The 15,882-nt window shown below is 35.2% G+C and overlaps 2 protein-coding genes across 4 annotated transcripts in view; one reads left to right on the top strand and one right to left on the bottom strand.

Moving 5' to 3' along the window:
* Positions 1-15,882, bottom strand: part of RhoGEF64C (Rho guanine nucleotide exchange factor at 64C) — a 230,316-nt gene that overhangs the window by 210,795 nt on the left and 3,639 nt on the right. The window lies entirely within an intron of this gene.
* Positions 11,394-12,167, top strand: LOC106619234 (uncharacterized). Its single transcript, XM_014237252.3, has one exon. It carries the CDS (start codon positions 11,595-11,597, stop codon positions 11,970-11,972), a length of 378 nt encoding a protein of 125 aa, XP_014092727.2. The 5' UTR covers positions 11,394-11,594; the 3' UTR covers positions 11,973-12,167.

The raw sequence follows: 15,882 nt of genomic DNA, 5'->3' as shown, positions 1-15,882 counted from the left end.
AGATTATTATCTCGGACAGCGCTATAACCGTCGAACAAATTGTTTAAATCGGATCATCAGAATATAGCTGTTATACAAGCTGCACAATCCAAATGAAGCCCTTGTTTGGAAAACTTATTTTATCTTCATAAAATTCGGCATGGATTATTGTCCGAAACAGTGGTACAGTTTTGAAACAAAATTTTTCGATCGGACCACTATAACATATACGGCTTATACAAATTGATCCATCAAAATTAAGATACAAATTTTTTATACCCTTTTATGCCACAAAAGTTGCACATGTGAGAGGCATTCTAGCTTCGGTGCAGCTGAAATTATTCAATATAAATTGGATTTTGTGCAATTGCCTCCAGCACCATCTAGTCGCTTTTTTTCAAACTAACATTAGTTTAGAAATATGGGAACGTACTCACAAAAAATGTATCTATGGTATATCCGCGGAGGAATGAACACTTGTGTTACTGACTTCCATAAATAAAAATTGTGTATACATCTAGAATGGCCCGAACCATTATAGGGAAGATGCATACAAGTACATATATGTATACCCCATTACATGAGACGTTATAGTCTTTCATCACATTAGTATCCTCCCTTCTTTCTTAATTTTTTTTAGCTTTCCATGTATTTTTTACATCACCGAGTGCTAATTAAAGAAAATCTCCAGTGCATATATGAATACCATTGAAAGTGTTTGTATTATATCATTGTGTGGGGTTTCCATTTTCTATCATCCTCATCGAAAAAGTTCCTTCAATTACTGCAAATAATTGCTATATCTGACACAAATTAACATTTCAGTCGAAAACTGGTATTCATTATTAATGGCATTACTAACTCATTTCGTGCAAGTTAAACACGTTTCGTTTAATGTGAACACAACAACACCACACAAAAACAATTTCAGCGAAAGAAAATACAAAAAGTATTAAAATTATCGTTTACAGCTATAAGCGATTAATACCAAATTATATGCAAGATTAATACCCAATAATAAAACGAATGTTTTCTACAATCTCAAGCGAAATTCAACTTAGGTTGCTGGATGTTTGAATAACGGGTTGTAATCATTATATTTGTATATGCAAGAGAGCCAAAAGAAAAACAAAATAAAATATGCTTAGTTAAACATTAAAAAACGTCGAGATTGAAAAAGAACCAAAGAAAATAAATAAAAGTAATAAGCAAAAAGCAAACAGCAAACAGCGAACAACCAACGGCAAAAGTGCTAGTAAATAAGTCGAATGATAGTATACTATAAAACAAAAGCAAAGCATAGAAACCGAAAAAATTTAAAAGTTGTTTTCATTGAAACAACAAGATACAAAAGTAGAAAAGCAAAGCGACAGCAACTATGATGGCAACAACAACAATGGGACGGCGGCGACTTTATCAACAATGCACGTCACCGTATGTTCGTGTGCGCTTCATAAACAACAATAATGATAAAACTTTTACGGAACAAAACAGCTGAGCTTTGAGTACAGAACGACTATTCGAACATTGTCGAAACATTTTTGAACTATATAGACAGAGGCAACTAAATAACTGACTTCCAAAACAAGTTTAAAATGTGACTAAATTGAAATGAACAGGACAGAGAAGCAACACACCAACACACGCATAACGAAATGGAAGCTTGTAGAGGGGAACTGAAAACTGTTTCCTCGTCAATTGTATAAAGTTGGACCGAGGAGCTGGAGTACTTATACTTGTAGATAGCTTGTGTGTGTTGTAATAACGATTTGATTTAGTTTTGTTTGAAAACTGTAACTTTTCTACATGGATTTGTAAATATGACGCTCAAAACCGAAGTGTTTCGAAATGCTGGAAAGAGTAGGCGCAAATCGACGCACACACGACACACGTGTTGAAAGGCGACTGCATCCCAAACAAAAAAATTTATATTTCAATATTTCCATATTCGCCAACAGCAACGCTTAAATGACCAAACTTGGGGGCGAAATAAAAGCAAAAACTTGTGGACATTTCGCAAACGCAGCAAAATATGCGAAATCGCGAATTTTTGACAATTTGCGAAATAAAATGCGAAAAATATTTCCCATTTAAAGTCTGTGCGTATTCACAGTGAGTTCGACTTATTGAAAAATTCAAACAAAGGCGAAGCAGCAGTACAAATACATTAAGATTTTAAATTAAATGTACGAGAGGGGGACCTCATTAATCGATAACATCTGCAAGACAGAGCGACTAACGAATTCCAGTTTTTCGTTTTCTTTCAATTTCTTCTTATAATTATCGGCGTTAGTCACATGAAACTGGTATGTCGCATAAATTAGCGGCAAAAATAAAAACAAATTGAATCAGTTATAATTTCAGCTGTGGCTAGTGCCAAATTAAGCAAAAATAAATTGAAAGTAAGCAAATGAGTATTCAATACAGAATCTAAAAATGTAACGCTTATTTGGTTGTTGTTGTTCGGCATATCCTTAAGGATTAAATGCCACACCCATACATGCTTACGCAGGGTAAGAAAATAAATTTAGAAATTTATATCGAAAATTTGCATTATATTTACTTAAAATAAAATTATGTATAAATTGGATTGCGATATGACGACTTAGTGCAAAACTCTTCTGGTAAATACGGGTATATTGCAATGTTTTTTCCATAAGGCCAGTTAAAGCAAATGTCGAAATATGTTCGTATCGTTAATTTCCAATAATAATAATTGATATACAAAATCTGGAAAATAATTTCCTCCATATTTCAATAATAACAGGTACGATATTAAGCCATGTGACTGTTTAATATATAATATTAGTAGTAAAAATAAAATAAGCTCTGAGACTCTCGAAGGTTTTGTGATTTTTAATACAAAACACTTATGAGACGTAACTACTTCAAGCAAGCCTCGAATATTCTAACATTATTTTCTTTTCGACGATTTGATCGGTGAAAATTTGTATCTATTGACTAACACAGTGGAGTGAGGAGGAAAAACCTATCCTATGCCCAGAGATATCATACCTGGACACTGATAACTTCTCACATGCATACATACATATTTTATATAGTTAATTATTAATTGCTGCAAATTAACAGAATTCAGTTCTTAATGTTAAACGTATTCTTCTGTAACGTAAATCAAATTTTCACATATTTCTGGTATAAGCATCGGTATACAAGAAAGATAGTTTCCGTTTCTTAATAGTAAAGCTTGGTGCGACTTTATTTAGTTTTCATTTGCCGATCATTATGTTGTAGTAGAAGACGCAGGTTTGAATCGTAATAATAAAGATACATATTCTGAAGTGAGAGTTTTGAATTTTAAATTAATGTTCTTTCGATATTAAGTCTATATAAAGTGGAAAAAGAAATATTTTAAATCAAAAAATTACAGCTTGTTTAGAACAAAAAAGATTACCTCACTCCGAATTTCTTGGAAGAAAAATTACAAACTAAATTTTATTATTTATTTAAATTTTTCAACTAAATTTTGAGGTTATGTGAAAAATGTGTTTAAACAAAAGTTGTAAATGTGTTGTTATAAACTCGTCCAATATTGCTCAGGCGGTAACAGGCTGAACCAAAAAGGAGAAGAAACACTGGAAAACTATTACTTTCTCAAAAGCTCGATAGTAAATAGGGAGAGACACATCTCCTACTACTAGGTTTCTTTTTACTCAAGATTTACAGAAAGTACTTTGCGGCTCATATAAAATCACTAAAAACAAATATACGTCCAATATAGGCATCATATAGAAAATCTAGATTTTTAAATAATTAACTATTATATTTTAACTGCTAAGTAGGACTGCTGCCCCTGTACTATACAAAAATGTTGATATAACCTCAAATAAAAGTCCGCTTTGAAGAATTGCTAAATGCAAATTGAAGTGAACGCCTTGACCTTAATAAAACCAATAATCCCAATACCAGTGCACTACGAAATGTATCATTAAATCTTTGAGGCCTGTTGTGTTTGCCAAAGGTGAAGACTATCACTAAAAAAACGCAAAATAGACGGCGAAGAGCAAAACAGACAAAATACGAGTGAATACAATAAATAAAATAGCATCATCGCAATGTTGGAAAACTATTACAACAAATGTTTGTTGTCGAAAGAAATGGATGAGATCGCCAATGATCGATGATTTGCTTCGCAAACGATTGTGTACAACTCAGAAACACTTGTAATACTCATAATTACGCACATGAAGCCGCTTTAATGTACCGCTTCAGCGAATTCCGCGGAGAAGATTTTGCAAACAAGACAAACTGACAACTTTAACTTGCAATAATCCATTTAAGCAATAATGTAATTCAATTAACATAATGCAAAATGAAACAATAGTATTGTGTCACAACAACAACACGTTTGCCTCCGCTTCCTCCGTTTCTTCTTCGAAATATTTAATCATAATACAAAACGATAATTTTGCACATTTCCTATTTCGTAGCAATGGAAGACAAAAGATTTGGTCTCCTAATCCGTTAAGCACGAAATCGAACACGGCTTAACAGTAGCAATTAGCACAACAAAGAACAAAGTAAAGTAATCTCTAGCTGGAAAGAAGCAGAGAAACAAAACTCAAAAGTCGTGAATTTAAAAACTGACCAATTAAAGGCATTAACTAATCGCTAAAAGAAAAAAACCGCTTGTACTTGTACACATTGTATGTGTATGGGTATGAGTGCTAAGCGCGTCACTCCGCTGTACCTCCAGCTGTGTCTGGCTTCGGCTTCACCTTTTGCACCGAGATTTTTAAAATGCTTTTAATAGCTTAGCGATTGCCAATTGAATCCGCAATGATGGACGCATTCATAAACACACAACCACACACGCATATAACCTATGCGGCTCATATCGGCTACTCCAAAGCGTAGTGAAGTCGCTCAATAGCTAAGCTTTTGGCTTTATTGTTTGGCTTCGAAGCTAATTCATTTTTCTGTATTGCTTTGTCTGCGTTCATTTCCTTTGTTTTTTTATTTTTTTTTATTTACAATTATGCGGTATACACACAGACGTATGTAAGTACCGTTTGTTGATAGCTGTGTTTATGGCCGAAGGCGCTTTTTGGTTGTTGCTTTTGACGTTAAGTCGGATCATGTCAGCCGGATCAGCGGGCGTCAGCGATTCTAGCACTTTTGACATTTCCATAATTATGCTCGCTTCTGAGCATTTGGCGCACTGGCGCCATTTAAACGCTACACCTAGCAAAAGCTAATATTTACACAAGCTCATGCTACTTTGAAATTCATAGAAATTAATTGAACCACCTCGGGTCATAGTGGCGAATACCATTTACTAAATAATTGCAATCCGTTCGAAACTAATTTAGACCGCTCAAAATTCAATAGATTTCATTATATTCAATATGATTTGCTCAAGAATCTCAGTGACCGCAAAGTAAATCAATTAGAAATCCGTTTTAGCATATCGAAGATATTTTAGCTATTTTTTTTTTAAATAGCTATCGTTATTAGGGGAGGGAGCTCAACCCTAAATGTGGTGGATAAATGCTAAATATGAGAAGACAACGTTACTGTAACGGTAGCTGCTATGATTTTTCGTGCAATAAATGGAGGATTATGGTATCAATCATGGACCGACTCGACGGTTACATTTCATTCTTTTTCTTTTACGAGGTAAAATATTGTTCGCTACAATGCTAAGCGTGAGTGATTAGCGAACAGAACAAGCTATACCACTTTTATATATAATTTTTTCGTAATTTGTCATTTGAGTCATACAGTCAAGATCAATCAACATTTTACGCTGAAAAGTCCTGCTGCGTACGTAAACCGCTATCGATTAAAAATATATTCTATCTTCTTTAAGTCCGTGTGCACTTTGTTTTCCATAAATCTATTAGTGTTCGGCAGCTCTTTTTTACGACACCAAGAGTTTGTCGATTCGGTTTTTGTGCGCAGTTTAGATGGATCTATCCAAGTCAAATTTGATCTTCAGTGCATGTAAAAACTATTTTTTTTTTGTTTTACACTACTTGGTATGCATACTCTCTGGTATTGAATTCAACTTGTTAACTTTGTTGAAACTTTCAACTGGGGAATCGAAGGCGGCTATGTGCAACAATAACGTCAGAATTTATTTGATCCTATTTAGTTATAGGTTCTGTGCATATTTTCTCAACTATTAGATGTAATTTGGGCTTCACTTATCTTTGTATACAATATCGTAACAGATTAAGTACTCCGAGTTATTTATTCAATGTATATACGTTTTCGATACAAATATCTGAGGCAGCATATTCATAAAATATTCATATTTATAAAAAAAATTATCAATTTAATTTCGAAAAAGGGTCTAAAATCCGATTCCAAAGAGTGAATAGTTCAAAGGCTGACAAAGAAAAGAGGAACTATAATAATATAACACATATGGAGTAGACAGATTTTTAATCTACATTGACTCTATATTTAATAATAACAAATCAATAGATTTTATAGTGCTCAAAAGACTATGATTTCTATGAAGAAATTAGTAATTTTAGAAATGTTGGTGGATAATTTTACAGAGTGTTCACTGAGCTTGTTTAAAATAAAGAATCTCTTCGCCAGAACTTTATTTAACACGAAAAGCAAGTTATTATTTCAATTTGCCCATTTGAAAGTACGTTCATAAGTTAGCTGATGTATTTTCCGTGTTTTAGATATTTGCCTTAATATTTTAAGATTCGCAATCACTATCCATTAAATAAATTTATAAAATATTACTTCTTTATGGTTTATATACTAAGTACTTAGGGTTCTCTGGGATTTACAAGCAAACATTATAAAGTTTTTTACCAACTTACAAAGTTATATGTAGAATAATTCTCAATATACATATGTACATATGTGCAAGGGTATTCATACAAGTATACAAGTATAATGCATATATTTATAAATATACATATAAATACATTACAAACTTAATGAACTACCAACCATGAAAACCAGTTAGCGCAAAGAGCAAAGGCAACAGATGCTAGTTCGACAAGAGCTTAACTTAAAGCTATAAACCAACAGTTCAAGTGAAGGCGCTGTAGCATATCGATACTACACATATGTAAGTATGTATGTAAGCACTCGTATGTGTTGATTATTATGCTTAAGTTAAAATCAAGAGAATAGAAAATGAAAACAAACTCTGCGTAATTTTCGAGCAATCAAACATATTTTGTAATTTGTTTCCCTTTCAAAGGTAATATATAAGTATACATATGTATATGTATATATGGTATGTTACAACAATATATTACACTTAATATTACCAAAAAATACATACGTGCGCTTCAGTGAGTCCATTAATGCCTTTAACGCCCTTTCTTATTAATTGTTTGCATATGCGTTTGTAAATATATTTAAGAGCTCACCAAAAAATAGTTATTTCAATTCTTCCAACATAATTTAAAACTGAGAAATAAATATAGGTAAACAGCTGGGTATACTAAGGAAAGGCGCATCAGTGAAAGTTTTCACACCGTAACTACACATAAACATACATACATCATATACTATACTATATAGTATATACGCTCTCAACTATTATGGTAATTTGTTAGGCCAGCTGTTGGAATTATGAGTTTCTACCTGACTGCTGATTCACACACAAAAAACCACACATTTCTACAAGCATTTGAAGAAAGTGCGACCGTCAACAAACCTTCGGATATCAAAATTTAAACTGCAATGAGAATTGTTATCTATGTATGTGTGTTTGAAGACAAAAGCCAACAAATTTAGGTGGAATGACAATAAATAAAATTTCGCCTTTGTTTGCCTAACAAAGTTAGTGTTGACAGTGTTAGTAGACGGTGTTCGGCCAGCCCTTGATTAAAAAAATAAAAACAAAGTAAACGTGCGTCGAGACCCTTTTGAAGAAGGTGATTCCGAAGACTGGCCCAGTAGTCGGCAGTTAAATTATGAATTTCGGATCCCTTTTTCTTTAATCCTGGAATAAATTGTGCAAAGTTAAAGTTTTATGGTTCTAGACAATCCCAACTCCTTAAATTAGCTGTGATTATTAGAAAATGAAAAAAAAAAACGATTTTGACCATACATTTTTTTTACTGTTTATTAAATTTTCTAAAACTAAATACATTGCATGCAAAACGGACTAGTTCCCCACACTAAAAGGAACCACTTTTTAACTGTTTACCCTGATTGCCGCTCGCTCTGCGCTTCCTTCTCACTTTTGTGAAGATTGCTTTTTGGACTCTGCTTTGCTGCAGTTTTCATGCTAATGATTTGCTTGCGCAACTGCTCCTTGAATTGCAGCTCTCGAGTGATGGCCTTCAAATCTGTGTTGCTGCATTTTTGAATGTTTTGTATATTTTCTGTGATGAGGCGCGTTGTCAGCACCACTTTCGATTTGTTTAGACGCAATGGCTGCTGAGTTGGTCGCCGTAGCTCCTCTAAATGCATAAAGAGGTCGTAGGTGAGCGAGGTACTGGAAGTGGATTGACGTTTGGTGGCCATTGCTAAGGTTTGTTCTTGTTTACTGTCAAAAGTAATGATGTTAGCTCTTGCTTGTAATTTTCGGGTTTATTCGTTGTTCTAAGTCCTTTTGCTTTAAGAAAAGAATTGATAATGAGATGTTAAGGTATATGTGCCCACAATTTATACCATCTTCGTTCCGCCAAAGGATATCTTACTTTTTAAATATACCTGCTATTGAATAATTAACGGTGATTTGCGATGACGGTGTAGTGGTACACAACCAATAACTTACATCTACGTTTAAGATATATGTATATATAATATTTTTCATAGTACGTAAAAATTTGTTTGTTAAAAGTGTCCCCAGATACCGAATGTGGTTAGCTCAATGCCCAGGGATGACTGAAATTAGTTAACTATCTTTTCTTCAAAATAGTCTACTTTCGTCCTAAAACACGAATAAACATCCTCCATCCTGACATCTCATCTTAACAAATTTAAGTCCAAACAAGTTTCATACTCTTACAACTTGCGTTTACTTTACGACAGAAAAAAGATGCTCTCTAAGTTTCATTAAGGTACCTCACTTACCATCATCAATATATAAGGAGTAGAGTCAGCTGGAAGTTTAAAAATCCTAAGTATCAGTTATATAAGGGTTAGAGCAAGTTTTCACTCGATTTATTTCATTATTTTATTAAAATAAGTCACAAATTGGCCGATATTTTCGGAATTAAATCAGCCGCTCCTTGCTACTGCGGTCCCCTTTCCCAAAGTGCTTAGTTATAGTATTTTATAGGTTTTCGATTACTTTTTTAGCTAACAGTGGCCCGATTACGTCCATCTTCTCACGTTTATCTCAAGGAACACGTGTACCAAGTTTCGTTAATTTTTACTTAAGTTATCGAATGCACAGATGAACAGACGGCCGGATGGATGAACAGACAGACAGTCACACTTGTATATATTATATATAACTCATAACATATCTATCTCGATTATTTTTAGGTGATACACACAACCGTTAGGTGAACAAAACTATTATACTCTGCAGTAACATGTTGTCCAAATATTTTCTCGCCTTTGAATCTTACAATTCCCTTACTTGTTTGTTTTTACCTACATATATAGAGGCTCGCTGCTCTCTGTATAACGGGAGCACTAAGAACCACTCCAACGGCTGCAATAGAAAGGTTACTCAACCTGCCTGCTAATGGCATTGCAGTGGAAAGCTCGGCAGTGGAATCAGCTGCAAAATGGGCGGCGTTAGATAAATTTTCCACAAGAACCTTCGGACACAGCTCGACGTACCGGGAAAGGAAACATCTAATAAGATTGCCAAAAGTACCATTCGTTTCGCTACGAAACCAGTGCAGGAAATACCAAGTCGCTAAAAACGATACGCAATAAAATTTTCGGAAAGCTGACAGACGGATCAGCTTTAGATGGAATGCCTTAAGGGTATGCAGGATTGCTCAGATCATGTGCAACAACCTCGAAAAACTTCAGAACAGTTCTTGCCCTAGTCACAGGTCACAGTTTACTGGCATCAGCCCTATGGGCATTATTAACGATGACACATGTCGAAAGTGCAGGGAAGCACACATCAGAGAGACGCTGGACGCTTCTGTCCAGCCTTATCTAGAAATGAGCTCAGATATCTAAGAGCTACGGAGTTCAAGGGACTGCATGAAGTATCAGAATTAGATATCAAGTCTCTATTTATTTCGCAAAAAGCGTTTACATTCTTCAGGAAGTTAAAATGAACCTCCAACTGGCATTCAAAGCACATGTAGGTCTATGTGTGGCCTGACAGCCAGCCAGTATAACGTAACCTTACGTATTATTTATTTTCAGTAGCGATGTTCATCAAGAAATAGTGCAGTTGGTCGTTCATTGTAAAAAAATATGATACTATTTTTTGACATTTACAAAGACCTGGTTTTTAACTCACATTTTCTTTTTGTTTTTTGCCCATTTTCTTCATCTTCGTTCTACCATGCACTAGTGCCTTTCCTTCGTCGTAGACTCCAACAATTTTTTTTTGTAATTTTCCCTTTCAAAATCATTCATTTGCGTTATTCTACCGGAAAGGAGATTGAAGTACAGTTAGCACCAAGATCAATTAATTTCGTATGCTAAATGAACCAAAATATTTACATACTTGTATGTATTTACAAGCCATGTAACAAGCACACACATATGTTTTGCCTTCACCTTTTCACAGTTTTGTGTTCAATGTGGGGATATCCCAATTATTGCCGTTTAGTCTAAAACCATTCCGTGTAATGAAAATATTTTACAGGCCTTTATATGTCATTGCATTCTTCGGGCATTTCAATTGTTTCGGAAGTGTTTCAAGGCCTTTGCATTGTTGCCGACAGGTCTAAGCAAAATATTTGCAAATGAAATACTTATACCCCACACATACAAATGTTTGTTTTGCGGATTACGAATAGCCAGAATCCTGCTGAATGGCAGTGGCCACAAACCAAAACAATGGAAAAATATTGACATGACTTCCGCTCACCTTTTAATCCACCTAAATTCCTGTTTAGACACGACTGTCAGGAGCACATTGTTCGTGTGGCGACACGGCGCTGATGGTAATTGCCATTTTCACGGAAACGCGAGACGGTCATGCTAGTAATACGTGCCTCAATTTCTACGACACCTTTGCATAAATGCCTATGCGTGAAGCCTTTTGTTAGCTAAAGTAATTTTCGGCTGCTGCGCCGATGCTGCGCTCTAGAAACGCCCAACATAAAAGTATTTTAGGCTCAAGAGGTCTTTTCGCGCAAGGATACGCGCAACCGCAACAGAGCGCAGCGCGCGGCTGAATTGGAGAGCGCAGAAAACACAGGTGTGGAAAAATTCAACAAAAGAGGGCTACTGCCAGGCTTGATACACACAAACACGGGTACAGTCGACAAGCTACCGGCGGCCAAGGTGCGAGTATAAAAGCGCACAGCATGCGAGCAAGGACTCATCATTCGTTTGTTAGCCGCTAACGTGTGCCTTCGGTCAATGACTGTATCAGCCAGTCGACATATAAACAAATATTTGTAAATAAAATTATTAAGTATTCATCTGAAAAAGAATATTTGTCCGAAACGAGTGAGCCACTACTTAAACTTAACCACTTAACCTAAGCAAACACCGACTTCACCAAACCAAATAAAATGGGTTCCTTAATGCGCAAGAACATCACCAGCAACAACAGCAGCAGCAATGCCAAAAACAGTAAAAATAAATCATCAGTGCACTATCAACTCTTTATGTATCAGGAGGAGCTGCGCCGCCGCAATACACGTGGAATAAGCGTCGCCAGATCAAAGATATCTCTCACTGAATCCCTAATCCAAGACAACGTGCAGAATTTGCACAACCGCAGCGATGAAGATCTGCGTATCATAAGCCGAGAAATGTCATTCAAGAAGCATCTGCAGAAGCAAGTGTCACGTTATTCAAAGCTGATTAAATTGGCAATGAGCGTAGAGAGGAAGGCCGTTAAAAATTCTACGACTATTAGCACAGCGGTGCATTTAAGAGTTAAGTAGTCGTCGTCTAATATTTAAGAATATCTGTTAGCTAAGTACCGCTGTGATTATTAATTGTATTTTATTTAATTTTAGATTACATATTTATTACTTTATTATTTGTAGGTTAGAATATGAATTAATAGTGTTAAAGTCTTTAATATAAGCTGGTGGAATATAACTTGCAACAAGTTCAAATACAATAGTATCTTTAAAGTTAGTTTTTAATAGTACTTGTAGAAGTTAGTTTTCTTCGTAAAATTATGTTTACAACGTTCTAATTGACTCGTCTACCGCTATGATAATTGACGTAATCTAAGCTGGCAGGCTATCGCAGTAAAAATAACGTTCGTTACTTTCTGTCAATCCTTAAAGGTAAAAACTCCGAATGAACACCATATCCGTTTTGTATGGAATAACCTAGGATCATATTCATCTCAACTGACGGTCCTTGTTCCAAGAAAATGTCACATCTGCTAATTTGAAAGCATGTGAGTAACATTGTATTGCCTAACTAAAAGTAGATTACAATGAGTGGAGAGTATTTTTGTATTTGAAAAACATAGTATAGTACGAACCGAAATTATTGAAACTTGTTCTTTGCCCGATAAACTAAGACAATTGAGTAATTTAAGAGTTACCAACAAAGTAATTGTAAGGAAAATAGGAAATTCTTGACTTTAAAACCTGAATTCAACTTATATTGGGAAAATCAATTTTTTTTTTAATTAATCCGCACTATGCTCGGGGAATAAGACAAAGCAGCTATCGATTTTAGTAATTATCCTTGGGGTTTAGTTCTATTGAGTATAATACAGCAGGCTCAAAGCTGGGCATTCGCAATGTTCCAGCGCCACATCATCCTTCTCGCTTGACTGTCCACTCGAAGGTTTATTGACTTGCTAGTTGGAGTACCTTCTGTTATACCAACAATTTCGACCTGAAAGACTGAATTGTGGTCATTTAATTTGAAGCTAACTTCTGCGTATTACAGAAGAAGCGCGCTCCTGTTGCTATTACACCCTTTGATCCGTCGGTGAATTTGTAGATTTCGGCGTTAAAACTATCTTCCACAGAACTATCTTCCACAGGTCAATTCTTCTCTAATGGGGAATAAAAACGTTGTATTTAATTCTTCATTCATCTCTGTTTCTCGGGCGCATTGCCACTTTACCCAGAGTTCATTAACCAAGACGAGTAAAATAATATGCCCGTAGTGACACCGAGTCTCATGTATTGACCGGATATTGACGACAATCCGTATATTATAATTGTATGTTAAATTACTTACAGCTAGTAGTCTGTAAGTGCTAAATACTGTGTTTAATAGGGGACTCCGAACAGAATTGCCCTCTGATTTTAAAAATGCGTTTTCGAAAAAAAAAATACGTTTCAGTTTCAGTTGCTGAACTCGAACGCTTCGATTGGAACATTATAGCAGTATTGAATAGTGATTTATTATGCTCTTTTTTAGTAAACTCCAGACTGGCCTAACTCCTTATATAAAAAAAACTGAATTGGCCGCAAATAATATCATGCTCGAGCGGAAAGTTAATCAGCTTAAATCAAAATAAATATATTTTCTAACCTCCAGTGTAGACACAATTAAGATTGACATAAGCTTAGAAAACTGGCGTTAAGGATATATTTTTTCGGAACTCACAAATTTATGGCATGAAATCTCTGGCAAAGAATGAAATGACACATTTGTAATAAACATTTTCGGAAAAATTTACTAAATTGAGAAAATAAATGAGTTAGTCCATCCAACGTGTTGGTCACGACATTTAGACTTAGTTTGAGTAGAATATAACATGAATCAAGTTCTTTGTTTTACTTTTGGTAATGGTCATACTTCAAGTTAGAAAGTTTCTTATTGATAATTTTTAATTGAAAAATTATAATGTAATGAGAGTTTCTAACACCGTTCCTCTAATATTTATAATATCTTTATTACACTTCATATCTAACAACAATTTAGTTTTCTTCATACTACGATACTAATTAAAGTATTTACTGGTCTTCTTTAGTTATTACTTTTAACGCCTGAGCCAAACGGCACCATCTAAACGATCACTACAATCGGTAACTTTTGCACGAGTATAGCTTCCACTCCGCCCAAAGCGGTTCATTTAATTACACTTAGGTACTGTAACATTTACTCATTATGGCAATGTCTCGAGCTATCTATAGACGAGTGGACGAGTATTCGCAAATAAAACAAAAATAAATAAAAATTTATTTGCAGATAATGACATACATAAAATGTAGGAGTGGAAATTCCTGTTCTTATCGCAATGCCGCCACATTTAACAAGCCAAGCTGGCGAAGAAAAGACATCCGTCAGTCGTTCGAATGATTTGAGTTGGTCACAAATGCCTGCGAGAGATTGTAAATAAGCCAAATAACCGGTAAAATGGTGGAAGTGTTTAGGTGACTAGCACTGATCAAGTCATATGAAAATGTACATATGTGTTTAAGAATGTAAATGGCACATTGTATTGCAGTCAAGTGTGTCGATGAAGATTAGCAGAAAGCTGTACTTGTGGAGTTTTTAAATGTTTAAATTCAATTTTTTCGCGGTAATTATGCAAATATTTTGTTAATACATTGGTTTTCAATGGATATGTTATGTTAATTTTATCTCTGCATTCACTAATCCACTGTGCGTTCCCAAATGTGCATATAGATTTTTCAAATATAAATAGTTACGGTAAACAGAGAGTTGGAATACAATGATATTTGGACCGAATTTGTTTGATTTGGATAAACTTTTTGATAGTCTGGCTGTAGATTCTTATCTAACTATTCTTAGAAGACTAAAAACCAAAGAACTGAACACTTGGTTTCTTACAGAGTTTTTTCCGAAAACTGCAAACAAGATCACAGAAGCTTTATGAGGATCACAGGAAGATCTAAAACCTTTTCTAATGACAATATCAAGCTCCATCCATCAGTTCCCAGATTGAAAGCAGTTACTTCTGAGGTCAAATAGTAAGGAAATATATCGATATTGTCTATCCATAGATTATATAGGTTAGGTTAAAAGGTTGCATTTAACAGGGAGAACACACGTCGCAGCAATACATCTGCCGGCAATGTCTTCATTGACTAAAAGATCTCACCTTTAAAACAAACTACTTACACAGACCGTTCTTCTGTATTTCATAAATAAGCGTTGGCTGTTTTCCAGAGCAACTTTAACACAGAAAACCTGCATTAAAAGCGCACTCAAAGAGCCGGCTAATAAGTTCTCTCCGAACTTGGCTGCCTTTAAAACTCCCTAAGCGCCTTAAAACGCGTAATATGCATGGGAAATATAAACCTGAGATTATAAGCTCTGTTTCAACCATAACAAAACAATCGTAGAGTGTGAATGCCCACTAGGCAATGCAAGGATGTCTGCTAGGTTTAAAATATGGAACGACAAGCTATGTTATACACACCATAAAAGTAGAAATCTAGTAATACTATCCGGTTGGAAATACTGAACCAATGCAAAACTAGGAGAAGCTGTAGAAGTGCATCATTCTGTTGCAAGCAACGACGAGATGCAAACCAAAAACCTAAATTGAAGCCACCACAGTAACAACAACATCAGCATCAGCAAAATTGCATTTCAACGCAGAGCAGCGACTGCAATAGACGCTAAGGGTAAATACCGATTTCGGTTGATTGGAGCAGCCAGCCAAGCTGCCAAAGCGCACGATGGCGATGAGAAGGCAGCGAGTGAGTGCTCAAGCGTCCCATTCCCACGAAACGTGATTTGTGTTCGTTCGTGTTGATAGTTGTCGTTGGGCGCATAGCTTTTATTGTTGTTGGTATCGTATCATATTAATATGGTTTTTCACTAGCTGTTGGTGCTGCTTCAGAAAAAAATGTACGTACATTGTTGTTGTTGCTGTTATTTGTTTCTTATTACCATTTTTTT

Source organism: Bactrocera oleae, chromosome 6, assembly GCF_042242935.1.
Source record: "Bactrocera oleae isolate idBacOlea1 chromosome 6, idBacOlea1, whole genome shotgun sequence".
In the NCBI taxonomy this organism is placed as follows: Eukaryota; Metazoa; Arthropoda; class Insecta; order Diptera; family Tephritidae; genus Bactrocera; species Bactrocera oleae.
The sequence above is the reverse complement of the archived record's forward strand: the minus strand, read 5'-3'. Positions and strand labels throughout refer to the sequence as shown.

Coding starts and splice junctions, on each gene's coding strand:
- LOC106619234 (XM_014237252.3), top strand. CDS start 11,595: ATGGGTTCCTTAATGCGCAAGAACATCACCAGCAACAACAGCAGCAGC.